The following is an 18,345-nucleotide window of genomic DNA, read 5'->3' on the forward strand; positions in this document are numbered from 1 at the left end:
CATCGCCACATAAAATCCCAGAGCACGTGTCTCTTTTGTGCTGCCTTCAGCGGGACGATGAGACGGGGACGGCGACAGACAGACAGACAGACAGAGACGGGAGGACGGTGATACACGCGACGCGATGTTTGAGCTTTTGTTTGCTCGTCATCGCGGACGGACTCGACTCGCAGAGACAGAAGAGCACACAGATCACATGAAATCATAATCAAGGGTACAGGCTTTACAGACGAAGCATTTCCCATCGCTGGTTGGCTCTGCGGACTCTTATTGACAAGTGGAGACTTCTAGGAGCAACAACCACTCATGTTGCTCGCGTGCAGCCTTGCCGGCTGTGTTTCAAATCAAATATTAACATAGTGTATTAACATTCACATTGAATTGACGTTTATGGCATCCTTTTAACTGACTTACAATGGTGACAATTAAGGGCTAAGGACCTTGCTCAGGGACCCTTGGCAGAGATGGGCTTGAACTAGCAACCTTCTGATCACTAAACAGGAAACGGTTCCTAGGCGCTGGGCGATTGCGACCAAAGAAGCGATCTGCGCCAGTGCTTGCCTCGGCCCTTCTCGATCGATCAAGGGTGGCAGTGGAGGTGGCAGCAAACACAAGTGAGACAGTGAGATAAGGTCCAAGGGACACGACTGGATTGGGTGAATAAAGGCGGGAAAGAGCTCAATAAAGAATTGATCCCAAAAAAAGTACTGATAAGGGCGCACAGGTGGTGCAGCGTGATATTCCACTAGCGCATTAGCACTGGGATTCTGAACTCCCTGGTTTGAATCTCAGCTCTGCTACCGGTCGGTTTGGCGCCCCCTAGTGCCTGCAGCAGACAATATCAGCCACTAGTCCGCTGGGTGGGAAAAGACAGGACTAAAAAAAAGTGGGCGGGGTCCTAAATGTTGTGTGGAACATGGATATCAGTGCGTGACTCTCCATGAGTGAGACCGACCTCATGCGCCAGTCCATCAAAGTACAGGCTAATAAGACGGGTCGGTGGAGCGTGTCAGGTGAATATACCCTCCTCTTACTCAATCAGGGTCTCCAGAAGTAGAAGAGTAATTGGCTATGACTAAACTGGGAGCGGGGTGTGTACCTCGGCCAGTCCGGGCTTTGAAAGGTAAACGGCGCTCTTCGCACAAGCGTCATCCATACAGACAGGCAGAAGATGATCCTGGAAACCATCACCATCTGAAACAACAACAAAATATACAATAATAATCAATCAATAATCAATCAATCATCAATCAATCATAAAGAAATAATTAATTAATTATATTTATAGTCATAAATAGTCACATTGTGTACATAACAAATACACTGTGTGTACAAAAGTATCTGGACGTCGCCTCTAATTATAGGATAGGGCAGTTGTAGTCTAGTCGTTAAGGTTCTGGACTAGTAATCAGAAGGTTCTGGACAAAAAGAAGAACCACTGCCAGGTTGCCACTGCTAGGCCCTTGAGCAAGGCCCTTAACCCTCAACTGTGCCACTTCTTTTTACCTGCCAAGGGTGGAGTCTCACAGAGCACACCGCCATCCCCCCATGCACGCGCCTCAGCAGAGGTCGTAATTGCCCCAGCGACTAGGAACCCTGTTTGAGCCCACTGCAGATACACAACCAGTGTGTCCGTGTAGGCGCCCGTCGGGCTGATAGCACAGCTGAGATTGGAACCCAAACGCTGGAGATCTCAGCACTGCTGGGTTACGAGGTTAATTCTTTAATTCTTGTGCACCACGCCCGTCTGAAAGCAGCAGCCGTGGAGATCAGAAGCGAGTGTGTGTGTAAGAGTGTGTGTGTGTGTGAGTGTGTGTATCACATTAATCGACTCATTCAGGCAGGAATTCTCTGAAGTGCCGGAGAAGCCGAGGCACAAACGGACAGCTGGCTGTCAGCACCCGCGCCTCAAAGCCGCCTCACGCTGGCGCGCCGGGAGACGCCGCCGGTGTGTGGTCAAGAACAGAAGCGGTTCAGGTTTCAGCCGCTAATGAGCTTCAAACGAACTGCCGAAGCTGCACGCGGCACGCAAGCCAGTGTAACCGAGATGACCGTACCGCCATCGGTTCTGCCGGCACGTGCAAATGTGCAGCGTTTATCGCTGTCGACTTTCTCGAACATCAAACGCGTTCATGCAAGTTCAGTTAATAAATAATTCCTTCAGCTGTCACGCATTTAGAAAAGAACCGAGCGATTAGCGCTCTGATAAAGCAGGCGGGCGCTTTTGTCTGGCATATGCCGCGCATTCATTAGGGCGCTGACGGTGCCGCCACAGAAAAAAAACACAAAACACACGTACACAAACACGCGGGATATAAATATAGCATTAAATTAGCTACTTATTCATTAGTCACTGGATGTTAATGCTAACCAGCCTGACGTGTGTGTGTGTGTGTGTGTGTGCTTGGCAGCAGGGTGAGAGGAGAATTGGTTGTGAGCAGAACAGAGGAGAGGAAGGTCACTGCTGAAGATTGGAAGAGGATGTGAAGCTCAGCAATCCTGAGTGCACACACACACACACACACACACACACTTTAAATTGTCTTCTCAATGTTCCCGATGCATGCCGGCGTTTAGCTTACACCCAGATTGATTTTTGGACTCTTTTGGCGGTCTGCGGTTCAACCCAGCAAACAGAGAAGCGCCGAGCACCGGCGCATCTATGTGAAAAAAGCCCTGCCCACACACAGTCGATGAATGGCGCTGGAGATATGTTGGTCTGGTTCATCAGCAGAAAGCTGGTACAGGTCACAGTGGTACCTGTGAGAGAGGTGCAGGGGAACCACGACCTGAAATCGACACCACGCACTGAAGCTTGCACCTTTTCTTGCAACAGTTTGAGGAAGGTCCTCTCTGTTTTGTGCACAGAGTCACACTCCACTGCCTTCCCAAAAGAGTGAAGACTTGAGAAGGTAAAGACATTAGTGGTGCACGAACACGGGATATCGATCATACTGGGGCACGAGGGGCAACACAGTATTAATGCGCAAAATCGGAAGTAATTAGGCCGGGGTGTGAATACTTTTTCACAAACCCAGAGTATAACGAGCAGCGAGTGTGTGATGGAGCGAGTGTGAGACGGATCAGGTAAATAAAAGTAAAGTACGACTGAACGATCCGATCCTGTAAAACCAGGTGTGGTATTAATTTCATGTTTAATAAACTTTTACCTGTGTGTGTGAGGGTGAAATCGAGTCCGAACACCTTCACACACACACACACACACACACACACACACACACACACACACACACGTGTCTCAGCTCATTCCCTCTTCCATTCATCATCGTAAATCAGTGTGTGTGTAGTTCACACTCGCCGTCTCTTCCACTCTCGCTTTCATTCCCTCCGTTCTTCTTCTCATTTCTGTTCAGCCTCAGTCCTTCACTTCTCTATCATCCCTACGCTTATACCCCCCCCCCTCCAACACCGGCGGCACCCCCTCACCCCCCCACCGCACCGCCACCCATCCAATCCCATCGTTCTATTCTCTCCTTTCTGTTTTATTCTATTTTTATCCTCCTGTTTTTAGGCGTCGGCCCACACGTTGCGGATGTAACAGCCTACTAAGAAGCTGCGTTTTGTGTTCACGTGTGTCGTCTGTAGGAATTTGTGCCCATACTTTCAGTTATATTTCACATTTCTATTGTTTCTCTATGTGGGTGGAACACAAGAGCTCTAAAACCAAAAAGCCTGTACTCTCGTACTCACCAAAATCCACAAAAGCCGACTGTCCCACTTTCGTGACACCGTCTGGTGCCTTTAATGTCTGACCTTTGGTAAAGTTTCCATCCTGAGAAAGAAAAACAAACAAAAGCATCTTATTTAACAGAACATTAGAGTTTGGGACCCCCCCTGGACAGTAGCGGGGCGGAGTACGCAGGGTGTACGAGGTCAGGTATGGTCACTGTAGAGAAAATGCGGCTGATCTAGTCTCCTAATCTGATTGTATTTCACCTCTACTGCTGACCGAGGAGGATTGAGACTAATGCACACCCCTTCTGACATGTGTGCAGTACCAACCGCTTCTTTTCACCTGCAGTCGGCGGGTATCACGCACAGAGAGTCACGCACTGATCTCCGTTATCCCCCGGCTCTGTGCGGCGCCATCGACCAGCCAGCAGAGGTCGTAACTGAGCAGTTATGTGGAATCCCCTCATTCTCTGTCCTTCCCTCCCTCTGACGAGCCAATCACTGCCCATACAGGCGCCCAGTCGGCTGGTAGCAGAGCTGAGATTCACAGCTCAGGAACAAACGCAAAGTGCTAGCTGTGCTACAACCAACAAAACGTTACATAACACACACACACACACACACACACACACACACACACACACACAAAGCTGTCAATGTGCAGTGAACACTGAGCTCAATAAAGGAGAAGAGACAGCTGCAGCTCCATATGGATCTAATAATGTGTGGATCAAAGCCATGGACCCATCAGGAACCATTACTTAACAACCAGGAGATACCTACCGGAGAGAGAGAGAGAGAGAGAGAGAGAGCGAGAGAGAGAGAGAGAGAGAGCATTCTACAGTATTCTACAGTACAGGAAAGAGAGAAAATGAACGAGAGAGGGCGAGAGAGCATCCTACACTACAGGAGAGAGAGAGAGCATCCGACACTACAGGAGAGAGCGAGAAAGGGCGAGAGAGCATCCTTCCCTACAGGAGAGAGAGAGCATCCGACACTACAGGAGAGAGAGAGCATCCTATAGTACAGGAGAGAGAGAGTATCCTATAGTACATGAGAGAGAAAGTATCCTATATTACAGGAGAGTAAGAGCATCCTATAGTACAGGAGAGGGAGAGAGAGAGCATCCTACAGAACACAACACGAGAGAGAGAGAGAGAGAGAGAGAGAGAGAGAGAGAGAGAGAGAGAGAGAGCATCCTATAATACAGAAGAGAGGTAATGAGCGAAAGAGGGCAAGAGAGAAAGAGAGCATTCTACAGTACAAGAGAGAGAGAGAGAATGAGCAAGAGAGGGCGAGAGAGAGAGAGAGAGAGCATTCTACACTACAGACGAGAGAGAATAAGCAAGAGAGGACGAGAGAGAAAGCGTCCTATAGAACAGGTAAGAGAGAGAGAATATAATATTTATTATATTGATTGTTTGTTGAACTGGGCGTGGCCCAGGTGCCGGGCGTGACCCCCAAACGACGATATTAAGAACGAACCCAAACGCAGGAGACTTAACGAAGCCGGAACAACAGTAAGACTGCACAGCAACAACAATACATGACAACATAATTATTAAAGGAGAAAATAATACAAATCCAGACATTAATCAAACCAAACTGAACCAAAATCGAGGCGTCCAAATACTTCCTGAAACTCCCTGAAATAAATGGACTTCGTGTTCCTTCGTCCGGTGTAAAACCCCTCACAGTAGAGTGTAGCGGACGTGTCGATGCACCACGTCGCTAAAGCTTATCGAGCGCCGCTCTTGTGAAGGCCGGGGCAGAGCCGAGCGCTCGAACTCCGCTTCCCTACAGCGCTCGCCTGACAGAAAAATCCATCCCTGCTCCACGTCTATCAGACCAGCCGTGCACGTCATGAACTCACTGGTACAAACACTCAACATAACGGAGATGTTTTATTTTATTACGTGTAAAACTTAACAGGACGATTCACACAGAACCATCAATCATGGGTGACAAGGAGCACCAGGTTCCTTGTTGATGCACACTCCTCAGTGTTTTCCTTTAGATAGACCATGCAGAGGGTGGATTGGGTGCTCTGGGTGTCTGAGGAGACCCTCAAGAGGATCGTGGACCAGCACGGCGTGCAATACTGCAGCCGCAGCACAAAGGGAAGGTCCTTTCCTATCCTAGCACAAAGCGAGTGCTATAAAGACATGAAGAAAAGCAAAGGGGAATGCTTTTTTTTTTTACTACATGGGCACAAATCCCCACAGACATGCTTCAAAGTCTTGTTCTAGCTCACACAGAGGTCGTTTGTTTGTGAAACGGGAAGTCAGGCGTCCGAATACTTTTGGCCATACAGTGTGAAGACTTGAAACTTGTTCCAAGGAACACAGAGCCTGGACCCCTGAGCAGTAGAAAAAAAAAGAGTGTGTTGTAGTGATGGACAATTAGTACGTGTGCGTTCGGTTGGTATGTTTCCTCTAAACCGGGGTGGGGGTACGAGTATCTGTCCAGGGGGGTGTGACATTACTTCTAAAAGTAAAGGGAAATTTAAGGAAGGGGCGCATGTACAAAAACCCCTTGCTCTAAACAAGCGTGTCAGGCCTGGACGAGGACGGATCTCGGCGGCGGCTCGTTACGACCCCAGCTTTCCCCGCGCTCGTTTGTTTCACTTAGCCGAACGGCACATCCGCCGTCGCTGGATAAAGCAGCCGCTGACGAGCGCTATTAAAAAGCTAATCTGGACCAGCTTGTGTGTTTAGCGCGAGTACAGTAACGTCTTTTACTACGCTCTTCACGAGTATAATCAACTCAGGTTCAGCCCGTGTGTGTGTGTGTGTGTGTGTGTGTGGAACGTAGCAGCGAGTGTAAAATCCCACGAGAAGATGGAGAAAGTAATTAAAATTGACTGTGGTAAGACGGATATGAAGTCGGCGAGTCGAGACGGAGTACAGTTAAAGCCAGAAAGCCAGCGAATGAAAAGCCGGGATTACTGAGGCCTGCTGCGTACAGCGCGTACGTGTGTGTGTGTGTGTGTGTGTGTGTGGGGATCTGAGATGAAGCACTAATGCAAACTTGATGATCAGATAAAACCAAGAAGAAGCAACGTACCACACACACACACACACACACACACACACACACACAAGCTACGTACGAGGGATCTTCATAAAGTCTCCTCACTTTTATATTGTGGTTATAAGCGGTGAGGGTGGCACAGCAGGATATCCCGCTAGCACACCAGCACTCCTCGGTTCAAAACTCGGTGTTGCCACCGGTCGGCTGGGCGCCATCTAGCGGGCATAATTGGCAGTGCCTGCAGCAGATACTAATTGGCCACCGTATCTGCAGGGTGGAAGCCGGACTATGTGTGGGTGGATGGGTCTTTATACACTGTGTAAGGACCCTGATTGGCGGATTGTGCAGAATGCAGGGTGAGGGTGAGGGTGTGAGGAGGAGTAATCGGGCGTGTCTGAGAGACTGAGAGACGCTTATAGTCCGGATTTAGCGCTCAGAGAAGCTTTAAGGGAAAGAAGATTCTCATGTGATGATGATAATGTGAAAGCACCGGCGCAACAACCGCTCGTCTGGAAAGCATCTCACAAGTATTTGATGGGAAGTTTGTATGGGAATTTGTGCTTGTTCAGTCAAAAGACAACAGCATATGCTCTGGACTGTGAATCTATTATATCCCAGCATGCCTTTCAGTATGGAGCTGTAGGATGTAGGTGTAGGTGCTGCTCACCGCATTGATCCACGTCTCGAATTCAAACTCCGACCCCGACTGCAAGCTGAGGAACAAATCTGAGAAACAGAACGAGAGAGAGAGAGAGAATCATGCACTGTCGCCTCACAGCGAGAAGGTCCTGGGTTCGAATCTCGGGTGGAACGGTCCGGGTCCATTCTGTGTGCATGTTCTCCCCGTGTTCGCGTGTCCTCCTACAGTACAGAACTTGACACAGAAAGGACCCGCACCGCTCCACCTGGGAACCGAACCCGGTGACGGTGCTACCCACCGAGCCAACGTGCCGCCCCACAAGAGGGAAAAAGCAGCACGCAAGTACGATGAATGGCAATAAAGGAACTGGTGCAGGTACTGGAACCAGTCTGTCCCAGTTAATGAGGTGTGAACTCTGGTCCAGTCACTCCCAGATACTGGGACACCCCTTCTAATTACACAGTAGTTACTAACAGGTGTAAAAAATCAATAATATTAAGGAAAGTATACACTTCTGACTTTGCAGCAACAGTTTAGGGAAGGTCCTTACTGTTCCTGCTCTGGAATGAACCGGAACATCAACTGAGGCTTTCTTGCAGCCATACAAATGCTCTGTTGACTGAATGGGCACAAATTCCCATACACAGACATACTTCAATGTCTCATGATCACACAGCATTTGTTTTTAAGCTCATAATCAAGCGTCCAAATACTTTTGCCCATACAGTATATGTTTGTATGTATTTTTCACACATCAGAATGATCTTCACGGATGGTGGCGTCGGCGTCTCTGAGCGAGATAAACACCCCTAACGCACGCACACGTTATAATTAGCGTCTGTTTGACGGCACACGCTGTGTTCAGAAGAGTCGACGTTTCAGCATCTCGATGCTAATTAGGGTTTACGGTTACATCCCGTAATTCAGGCCCGGACCCTGATGGCGGGGAGGAGCGACGTGACACAGAATAGTCCGTCAGATAGAAAACAAAGGTCTGAACGTGCCAGAAACATGGAAGAATGGATCTGTAGGGGCGGGAAAACGGAAAAGACCAGTTACGATACTGGGCTGGTGATTTGCCAGAAGGTTGCAGGTTAAAGCACCATCGCCGGCCACTATTGGATCCCTGAGCAAGGTCCTCAACCTCATAAAATCCCTCATCTAGTCTGAGACGTCGCTGCTCGGATTTGAACCCGAGTCCCCGAGGTTGGGGGGGAGGGGATTGGTTGGCCACTGCTATAGCACCTCGCGATCGACGTGCCACTTCGTACCAGTGCATCACAGATTTCTGTCTCACTTTCAATCCCACATCCGGGATGGAAAAGGCTCTCGGATACGAGGAGGCAGTTTCCATGCCAACAGAGACGTATGCTGCTCACACACGCGTGCACATACACACACGGCCTGCGTGTTTGGCGTGTCGCAGCGACGCCGCGAGGCGTTTATTCGTCCGTGTGTGAATAAACGGCTCTGAACAGGATGCCCGCCTCCGTCCTGCCTCCTAAAACGAACCTCAGAGGCAGAGAGGGTTACACGCAGCCCCAAATCACAGAGGGTCTCAATACCAACACGATGTGGATGGATGAATAGATAAATGGATGGATGGATGAACAGATGGATGAATAGGTGGATGAATAGATAAATGCATGGATGGATGGATGAATGGATGGATGAATAGATGGATGAATAGATGGATGAATAGATGGATGGATGAATAGATGGATGGATGGATAGATGGATGGATAGATGGATGAATAGATTGATGAATAGATGGATGGATAAATGAATAGATGGATGGATGGATAGATGGATGGATGGATAGATGGATGGATGAATAGATGGATGGATAAATGAATAGATGGATGGATGGATAGATGGATGGATGGATAGATGGATGGATGGATAGATGGATGGATGAATAGATGGATGGATAAATGAATAGATGGATGGATGGATAGATGGATGGATAAATGAATAGATGGATGGATAAATGAATGGATGGATGAATAGATGGATGGATAGATGGATGGATGGATAGATGAATGCATGAATGGTAAACATCTGTACACTCCCTCCTGAATCCTCAAGCTCTAACACCACCTCCATTCACTCAACAGCAGGAAAAAGGCAAAGCTGCACCAAACCCAGCATGAGGGCACAGCAGGGGTGAACAGCGAGTCGCATTCGGAGCGGGGGCGAACCTCAAGCCTATAAACGCACCCTAAACAAGTGGATCCGCTCCGGAGCGCGTCTCCGAACCCCCACAGCCTCGTTCATACCCACGATGCAACGAGAGCGAAAAATATAAGTCAGGGTGCTTTTCTGAAAAAAGAAATAATCCCATAAACCCATTACTGAACGACGGAGGCGCGCAGGGGGGGTTTAAGCCAATTTAGAGTGTGGCACAACCCGTTTTACACAGTTCAGGTCGTCAGGAGAGGAGAGAATATGGACAGAAGTATACGGACACCTGATTATTAACCCCGTGTGTCATATTCCGAAATCTTCCGGAAGAGTGAAACCTGTTACTGCGGCAAAGAGGCACAGACTCAGAAACTAATTACAGCGCACGAGCCCCGCTATTACCCCGAAATCAATTTTATATGTACGCCTGAGAGAGTCTGATTACAAAAAAACGCATCGCTCCGAGTCTCCGAGTCTCAGCGACGCTCCTCAGCCACGCCAAGACGAAGAAGAAATCGGGGAATTACGATTTGATCGACTCCCACTTCACTTCACTGAGCTGCTAAGGTGGAAAATCTGTTTCGTTCGCGTCGCTCTTGCTGCAGAAGTGGAATCTAATTGGCTGTGCTTGCATTCAATTAGATAAAAGGTTGCCTAGCAACCGCAATGGCATATTTTTTGGGGATGACGTTTATATTTATTTGTTGGTTCTGTTCTGTTCGTGTCTGATCCAGTCGTGTCCCATCATCACTCCTCCACCCCGGGGGAAGGCGCCTCGACCAATCAGGAGAGATCGTAACTACAGCGGCGACGAGGAACCCTGCGTCTACCACTGTTCCTCCCACCCACAGACACCGGTCCAGTCGCGTGTCTGTCCAGGCGCCCGGATGGTCGGTGGTGGGCGAGCCTATTGCATCGGAAATATGGTTAAGGCAGGAACACATGTGACAGAACCAGAACCAGCCAATGAGATTCCTGCAGGTACTCTGGGTTTGTCACACCCTTCTAAACCATACCAGTAGGTAGACTGGTAACATGAAGTTGCCCCTTGGCAGGTTCCTGAAGAGGAACGAATGAACATGTTGAAGATCAGTCAGGACCCGACTAGCATTTTAATTCTGCCTAATATATCCTGTAAATATATAACACTGATTTATCCCAACAAGCTCATGGTCAGGTGTCCACATACTTTTGGCACACTCAAGCATATTTGAAGACGAATGATTTAAAAAGTCAGACAATAGAAGAGCGGAAGATTTTCAGCATTCAAATTCATCCAGCCGGTCTTGCCAGTGTGCCAACGCCCTGGCATTACCAGTCTAGAGCGGGCATCACCGCGCAGCACACGGCGTACGCAGAACGTAGGTTAAAAGATTCTCTCGGATTCGCATCTGTTTCTTTTCCGCTCCCATCGGCTCGGCCGCGATCTCCTCACAGCTGCCGCCGCGAGCGCTTCCTCCGCCGGCTCCCGCCTGCCAATCAGAGAGCCGTTTCCATGGCGACGGGAGGCAGCCAGAACAGCCTCCAGATGGTTCGGGAGCGGCGACGGATGCCAGGCTCACGCCGGGCGCGGCGGGGGAGCGCGGAGATAAAGCCGAGATAAACGACTTTAAACCGGGTAGATATAGGACACGTGACCCGCGAGGCCACCGCCGGACCCACGGGCGACGCCGCGCCCGGTCCCTCGCAGATGCCACTTTTTAGAGCTTCTTAGCGCCGGGAGGATTTTCCGAGAGGATTCGAACGGTTTCATTAACACGATCTGAGCATGAAAAGAGGGATTAATACAGTCAGCAGGACTTGAGAAATTCATTAACCTCCACGTGACCTCCGGCCGGCGTTTAAGAATTCAGAGCTTCCTCGAGCGAGGGTGGAATTAAACGGGCAGAGATGGCATCTGCCTTTAATTATTTCACTTCTTACATCTAAAGTGGCTTAAAGCAGAACAAAATGTTCTTCTCCTAGTTTTATTTAGCTGCTTCTGTCAAACCCAAAGCCACAAACTCCATCCATATTATTTATTTATTTATTTATTTATTGACGGATGACTTGGACGTAGCTCATTCTCAGGAAGCGTAACGTTAGACTCACCGGCTGTGAAGTCCCTGTTAAGGTCGATGAAGGCGTTGGAGTGAGGAACGCGGAGCTTGGTGCTGGACCCCAGAGCTTTATCGCATCTCAGCTTCCTGCCGAACAAACTCAAATTAAAACGAGCTCTACCGCCACGCCGTGACGAACAGGAACCCAAACGTACCTGTTACGCAGAAAGCAGACTTCTGTCGAGTCTTCCACGACGCCGAAAATATCAGGAATCATGTCACCGTTAAAGCTGCAAACACAAACAAAGCAGACATGCACCGTGTCAAACAAACATGCCCATACAGAAAGTATTCAGACTCCTTGAGCTCAGAATCTCAGCACTGGTGTGGTAGTGGATTATGCAGGATTGTGCCACCTGGGTGCCCCTTTTGGGCTATTTTTTACCATCAATCTACACTTTGTCACCCATAAAGATGAAGTAAGAAGACATTTTTAGAGCAATTTAACTTTATATGGCTGGATTGGGGCAGTTTATCCCATTCTTCATGACAGATCCAGTCAGGCTGAATGGTAAGCATCTGCAAACTGCCATCTGCAGGTCTCTTATTTACATTTACTTCACAGATGTTCAATAGAGTTAAAGTCTGGCCTTTAACTGGGTCCCTCCAGGACATGTAAGCGGTGTTGTTTGGGCTGCTGACGGGTGAACTGTTGCCCCAGTTCATGTGCACTCTGAAGGCTTTCTTTAAGGATGATCCTATATTTAACTGCATTTATTCGTCCCTCAGTTCTTCCTGTGTTCATGTTCTGGATACTGAGAAGCACCCTACAGCACGAAGCTGCCGCCACCACGCTTCACAGCATGGAAAGAATTAGCCAGGTGCCAAAGATAGTGCTTCATCTCATCAGACCAGTTCTTAACATCCTATATGGATGTCTTACTCAACTGCTTGTGTGTGTAATAATATTTTTATAATATTTACACACTTACGTGGACACCCTTGGTTAAACTGCATTGCTATGTTGAACAATTTCATACACAGCTGCTTTATATGCTGATACCGAGCCCCTTAGGGGTCACTAACAAGAGGGTTTAGTAATCTGTACTCTCAGTTTATAAACTGTACCCACAGATTTATAAACTCCGTCTGCTGAAGTTTACTTATTAGAAAAAAAATATTAAATAAATGTGTTGGCATTTATTTATTTATTTGATGCTTTTTTGTCATTTTAAGTATAATAAAAGCAGCAAATAAACAGACACTTTGCACCAAATTTTTAATGATATTCCCTGCAGCGTGTGCTGATTTATTTTTACTTAGAAAATAAACATGGAAACATGGAAATTAATGAGGGGAATCTAAAGTGTGTGTGTGTGTGGGTGTGTGGGTGTGTGTGTGTGTGGGTGGGTGGGGGGATATCTAGCTAAAGGACTTCATACAACTAAATACAATACATAAATACAGTATAAACTCACTCCATAACAAGAGGTTGATCCTTAAAGGTCCTGTTCAGGTCCATTCTTCCACTTTGATCTGTAAAAGCACTCATAGTGAATATCTGCTGTGTATTATGCACAAAGACCCCCCACCAATGTTCTGACTGCCTTTATTACAGCATTTTGTCACAATAAATGATTTCAGATCATTAAACAAAACACAACAACACAAAATGTGAAGTGAACATAAAAACACGTTCATTTTCCCAAACAACCAGAGCTGAGGTATAACTGGGTCATACAGCAGGATAATTATTTCAAGTGTGTCTGCAAAGAAAAGCTCCTCAGTGATGTGAATGACCGATATGAAAAGGTAGTTGAGGAAGACATGAGGCTGGTACAACCTTGGGCTTTAAATAAATACATTATATTGACAGAACTGCATTGGAAAGGCAGGAAACACCACGGACAGGTGGCCAGCCCACCACAGGAGACACACACACATTCACACACACACATCCCTTCTGGCTGTGAGGACACCGTGCCAGCCTCTTTGTGAGGTACAATCGGAGCGTTCTCAGTTTTTTCAGCAGTACCACAAATGATAATATGAATATGAAGCACGAAGGGTTTTCCAGCCTCACCAAGAGTTTGATTGTCCCCCCAGAAGACGAACACATTGGTGTTCAGAAGGTCTGAAGCTTTGGAGTGGCCGGTGAGAAGAACGTCCATCTGAGAGTCTCCATCATAATCGCCGGGGACCACACTGCTGATCACGCTGATATCACTGCAACAGAGAGAGAATCGGATCAGCATTAGAGGTCATTATAATAGTAATAATAATACTTATTATGCTTTTATTTGGTGTGGTAAATTATACATCACCTGGGGAAAACATCTTTCTTGACTCGCACTTTGGGTTTGAAATACGGAGCTTTAAGATCAGCCAAGAAAATCACCAGCTCAGAATCTGAAAATATAAAATATATTTAATACAGTTTATAACAAGAACTCTTAAAGCATTTACAGAAACAATACACATCAAATATATAATAAAACTTTGATTTTAATGGATTTCAATATATTTGCTGGTCCTCTTATCCTTTCCCTATACACTGAAAATACTCAACTTATCCACCGTGCCGCCCTCTTATTTTTAAGGTGTTTATTGGATGTATAATGCTACTAGGACTTTAATTTTCTTCGGGATCAATAAAGTGTCTGTCTGTCTGTCTGTCTGCCTGTCTGTCTGTCTGTCTATCTATCTATCTATCTATCGGCACATGGTGGAAGGTGGAAGGTGGAAGAAATCTGTTTACAGTTATGCTGACGTAAAGCTCGTCTGACTGTGGACAGTGACACTCTGACCTGCAGACGAAAATCCTCCCAGAATATAGAGACAATTTGGGCTCAGCAAGTGAAAGCATGCGTTTAAATCCTTCAGTCACTAAAAACAACAGCTGATGACAGCTCTGTCTTTCCAACACTACCTATAAATACACATCTCTTACAAGAGTATGTAAACATTCAGTTCATTTAGACAAATAAAACAGACTTCTGTACGGTTTTAAAGCGGGGATTTTAGGGTGCACCCTATCTAGTGGACTTCTGCACTGAGTTTTCAGAACGCAGCCCAAATCTGACGTTACTGTTCCGTAAACAAACAATAACATTTCTGACAACACAAACGCACTCACACATATAATTACAAGTGTTAAATATATCATGTTTAAGTCTTAATGTTCTACATTTTATTCTAATTTGTCCACATTAGCTGCTATTTGTTGTTAGCATAGAAGCTAACGGCACTGACAGCTGAGCTGTAGCTGGGGAACTTCACTCACCTTCCCTAATAATGAAGATATCAGTCTGTTTATCCGAGTTAAAATCCCCGAATGCGGCCACTTTCCCCATTTTTTCACTGCCGAATAAATCATTAGTCACGTCCTGCAGTGCCAAAGCACCAGAATGTAGAAAAACACTCAATATTAGAGCTAAAAACGAGACAAACGTTTGACAGAGCCACATCCTGGTTGCTGTAGTCCACTGAAACTACAAAAACTCGGATTACGGCAGGACGTTACAGGGCATTTGTTAATTCTCAGGAAAAATACACGTTGTATATAAAACGTCACATGTGTGTAAACATTAAACATTGTGTTAGAACTTATAATGTGCGTGAAAATGATTGAAATTAAACGTTTTTTAAAAATAAACCTGTCAGAGTCTGATCGTCTGCTGTACGACAGTGTCGTAGCTAGTCCTCTCAGTAAACATGGCAAGCTTGGCAGACGTCGGCTGGAAGCTGCTGGAGTTTAAAGCCAGATCTAAACGTTCAGGTTTGGTGTTTACTCTTCATTCTAACGCATTATGGTTCTATTTTAGTGCCTTGTGGTTTAGCATGTTCGCTTTGGAGTGGTGGTTCATGTTCAGGCTGTGTATTTACATCTACAGTGTGTGTGTGAGTGTGTGTGGAGGCTTTAAAGGTCAGACTGCAGTTTGTGTTACTGCAGGCTATTTAAAGAAATATATCCGTATATCTTTATATATGCTTTTAATTATACACACATTAGGAATACATTATTAATTATACAAGCATTTAGGCCTAAAGGACCTGTCAAACCAAATGCAGAAGCTGTAGTGTGTAAGAAAAAGCTTCCTAACTGAGTGGATGTATTTATAAATATAAGCTAAAATATACAAACTAATAGTTTCTCTCAATAAAAACACCTTTTATTTGTTGCTAATACAAAATAAAACATAATATAATGTGTTCTGATCGTTTCTTTCTTTTTTTTTAATGCTTATTTTTGTTAAAATTCATTAGTTTTGGTTGTTTTTTACATAAATGTGGTGACATTTACAAGATAAACAGTCTCGGCAATCTGAGAAAAATAAACCTTTCTAATAATAAGTCACTAGAAAGAATAGAAACGGGATTAATAATAGCAACCCTTTCTGATCATTAAACCCCATCCCATTCATCTTGGTACCCTGAGTAAATTAAGCACGGAGATACACATACATACAAAACAAAGCCAAAAACCCCTCACCTACTCCAAAATAATATCATATTTATCATTTAAATTAAAGACATGCGACCAAATTATATTAAATGACTGTAATGCCCAGGTCTTGGATCTCCCAGAGCCAGCAGTTAGAGATAGGGGGCGAAGAAAGTTTCCATTTATCCATTATCATGTTTTGAAGTAAGGATTCCATTAATGCTTTCAAGCAGGTACCAACCCTAATCACGCCAGTCATCCCACAAAACACACACCTACGTTTTCCCATTTCTCTTTAAAGGTTTTACCCCAGTGTATCATGGACTTGGTCTTTCCACCGTCCAGTAGTGCTGTCTGTGAGGACAGATACACCGGAGCCCAAAAGTCTGAGACCCCAAGTGAAAATACTTCTAGTTTAGATTTTTATATCTTTTAAATGGTTCTTAGGGCAAATCTAAAATCTCAAAACTTAAAACATTGCAACCAGACAAGATCAGGAAGTTTGGACCATTATGGACTTGCCTTGATAATCAGCTGACCTAGACACCGTGGCACACTTATGAGTGCATTTGAAGAAGGAGAAAGCCAAGCAGGTGTCAGATTTTGTACAGATTTACTGAGACCATTCCAGCTTGAGTTCCGAAAGTGATGGAGTTCTAAAATTCATGTAAATGAAAGAAAGGCTAGAAAATATCAGCTGTGAGTGTAAAGCACCTAACCAGGTAGACGACACCTTGGTTCCTAGCCTGTTAGACCACTGTGCATCGACATCTCACTTAGGGCTGGACGGTATATCGCAAATATCGATATACATTCAATAGTATTTTTTACACACTATTAAAAATGACCATATATAGTTATATCAAGTATGCGTCGGATACGCACGTTACCATCTGAGTACGGCCTTATTTAAGTTACATGTCTAATGTTTATTATTATTATTATTATTATTAAATATAACTTAGATATACAGTGTAATAAGTACAGTTATAATACAGCATGCTCGTTTGGTGTTACAAATACTGATACTTTAACAGGTTTTCATCGTATCATATCGAATATCGCCATGTCTCTAAAGCATATCGCCCAGCCCTAATCTCAGTAACATCAGACTAGAGTTCTTTTAATGCTCTGTGCGCTGCTCGGGTTTCTTTTGTGACCTCTCGCCTAAATGTAAGCAAATCACACATCCACGTTTCCACAATGCATGAATGAGGGTGAAATGAATGAACTATTAATCACGTTTCACGTAATTTTACTGCATGCACGTTGAGTAACCGGGTGACCTGCTGTGTAATTCTGTCTAATTGTTCTAATCCTGTACTAACCCTCAGAGTTTCAGTAGTGCTGTAGTGGGTAGAGGATCGCACTAGTATTCCATTAACGAAAACATGGCCGGCACTGCCAGAGAGCGCTCCAGATCCAGACACAAACTCAACAGACACGGTAAGTCGGGGGTAAAGTCGTCGTGTACCTATCAGATGTGGTACGGTGCCTTAAATCCAGGGAAAGTTGAACCTTTTACCCTAATATTACCTTAATAAAAATATCCGAGTCCTCATTAGCAAAATATTTCGGACAGAAAAGGAGTCATTTTAAGTTACCTGATGAACAGTGATAATAAATAATAACTCATAATGACCCTAAATGAATTTCTGCATGACTAAATTAATCTTTTACAATCAATGTTCTTCATAAAAACCACAATATATAATTAAATATAATACATAATATATATAATAAAACCCACAATATATAATTAAATATAATAAATAATATATATAATAAAAACCACAATATATAATTAAATATAATAAATAATATATATTATAAAAACCACAATATATAATTAAATATAATAAATAATATACATAATAAAACCCACAACATATAATTACATATAATAAATAATATATATAATAAAAACCACAATATATAATAAATAATATATATAATAAAAACCTCAATATATAATTAAATATAATAAATAATATACATAATAAAAACCACAATAAAGATAGAAAATTTGTCACAGTTATTATGAACAACTACACTATATGACCAAAAGTATTCGGACACCCGACCCTGAGCTTGTCCGTCCAAAAACATATGCTATTAAAATAGTGAGCTCTACTTTAGACCTCTTTTCAACTAAAACAAGCCAGTCTGTAGGAATTTGTGCCCATTCAGACAAACCATGACAGGATCTGTTGTTTGGCTGGGCAAACAACAATGATTTTGGTCAGTAAAGCCTCAGTTGACGTTCCAGTTCATTCCAAAGCTGTTGAGTGAGGTGCATGTCTTTATGAAGC

General features: G+C 44.9%; 2 protein-coding genes across 7 annotated transcripts in view; one reads left to right on the forward strand and one right to left on the reverse strand.

Moving 5' to 3' along the window:
* itfg1 (integrin alpha FG-GAP repeat containing 1) overlaps window positions 1-15,059 on the reverse strand; it is a 43,730-nt gene extending 28,671 nt beyond the window's left edge. For both annotated transcript variants that reach the window (XM_062989766.1, XM_062989768.1), the window contains exons 1-9: window positions 14,873-15,059; window positions 13,914-13,998; window positions 13,673-13,815; window positions 13,068-13,125; window positions 11,805-11,879; window positions 11,642-11,736; window positions 7,394-7,452; window positions 3,712-3,793; window positions 1,100-1,194 (exon numbers count right to left, since the gene is read on the reverse strand). In XM_062989766.1, the coding sequence (XP_062845836.1) occupies window positions 1,100-1,194; window positions 3,712-3,793; window positions 7,394-7,452; window positions 11,642-11,736; window positions 11,805-11,879; window positions 13,068-13,125; window positions 13,673-13,815; window positions 13,914-13,998; window positions 14,873-15,056 (876 nt within the window). In that variant the 5' untranslated portion in view covers window positions 15,057-15,059. The remainder of the gene's footprint in view (window positions 1-1,099; window positions 1,195-3,711; window positions 3,794-7,393; window positions 7,453-11,641; window positions 11,737-11,804; window positions 11,880-13,067; window positions 13,126-13,672; window positions 13,816-13,913; window positions 13,999-14,872) is intronic.
* A 242-nt stretch (window positions 15,060-15,301) lies between these two features.
* The window catches only part of phkb (phosphorylase kinase, beta), a 48,976-nt gene continuing 45,932 nt past the window's right edge, over window positions 15,302-18,345 (forward strand). For 2 of the 5 annotated variants that reach the window (XM_062989764.1, XM_062989763.1), the window contains exon 1: window positions 15,302-15,367. In XM_062989764.1, coding sequence (XP_062845834.1) covers window positions 15,304-15,367 — 64 coding nt within the window. In that variant the 5' untranslated portion in view covers window positions 15,302-15,303. Of the gene's footprint in view, window positions 15,368-17,367; window positions 17,480-18,345 lie in introns of all 5 variants that reach the window. The other 3 variants (XM_062989762.1, XM_062989761.1, XM_062989765.1) reach the window with 3 other exon arrangements.

Source organism: Trichomycterus rosablanca, chromosome 27 (genome assembly GCF_030014385.1).
Source record: "Trichomycterus rosablanca isolate fTriRos1 chromosome 27, fTriRos1.hap1, whole genome shotgun sequence".
Classification (NCBI taxonomy): domain Eukaryota; kingdom Metazoa; phylum Chordata; class Actinopteri; order Siluriformes; family Trichomycteridae; genus Trichomycterus; species Trichomycterus rosablanca.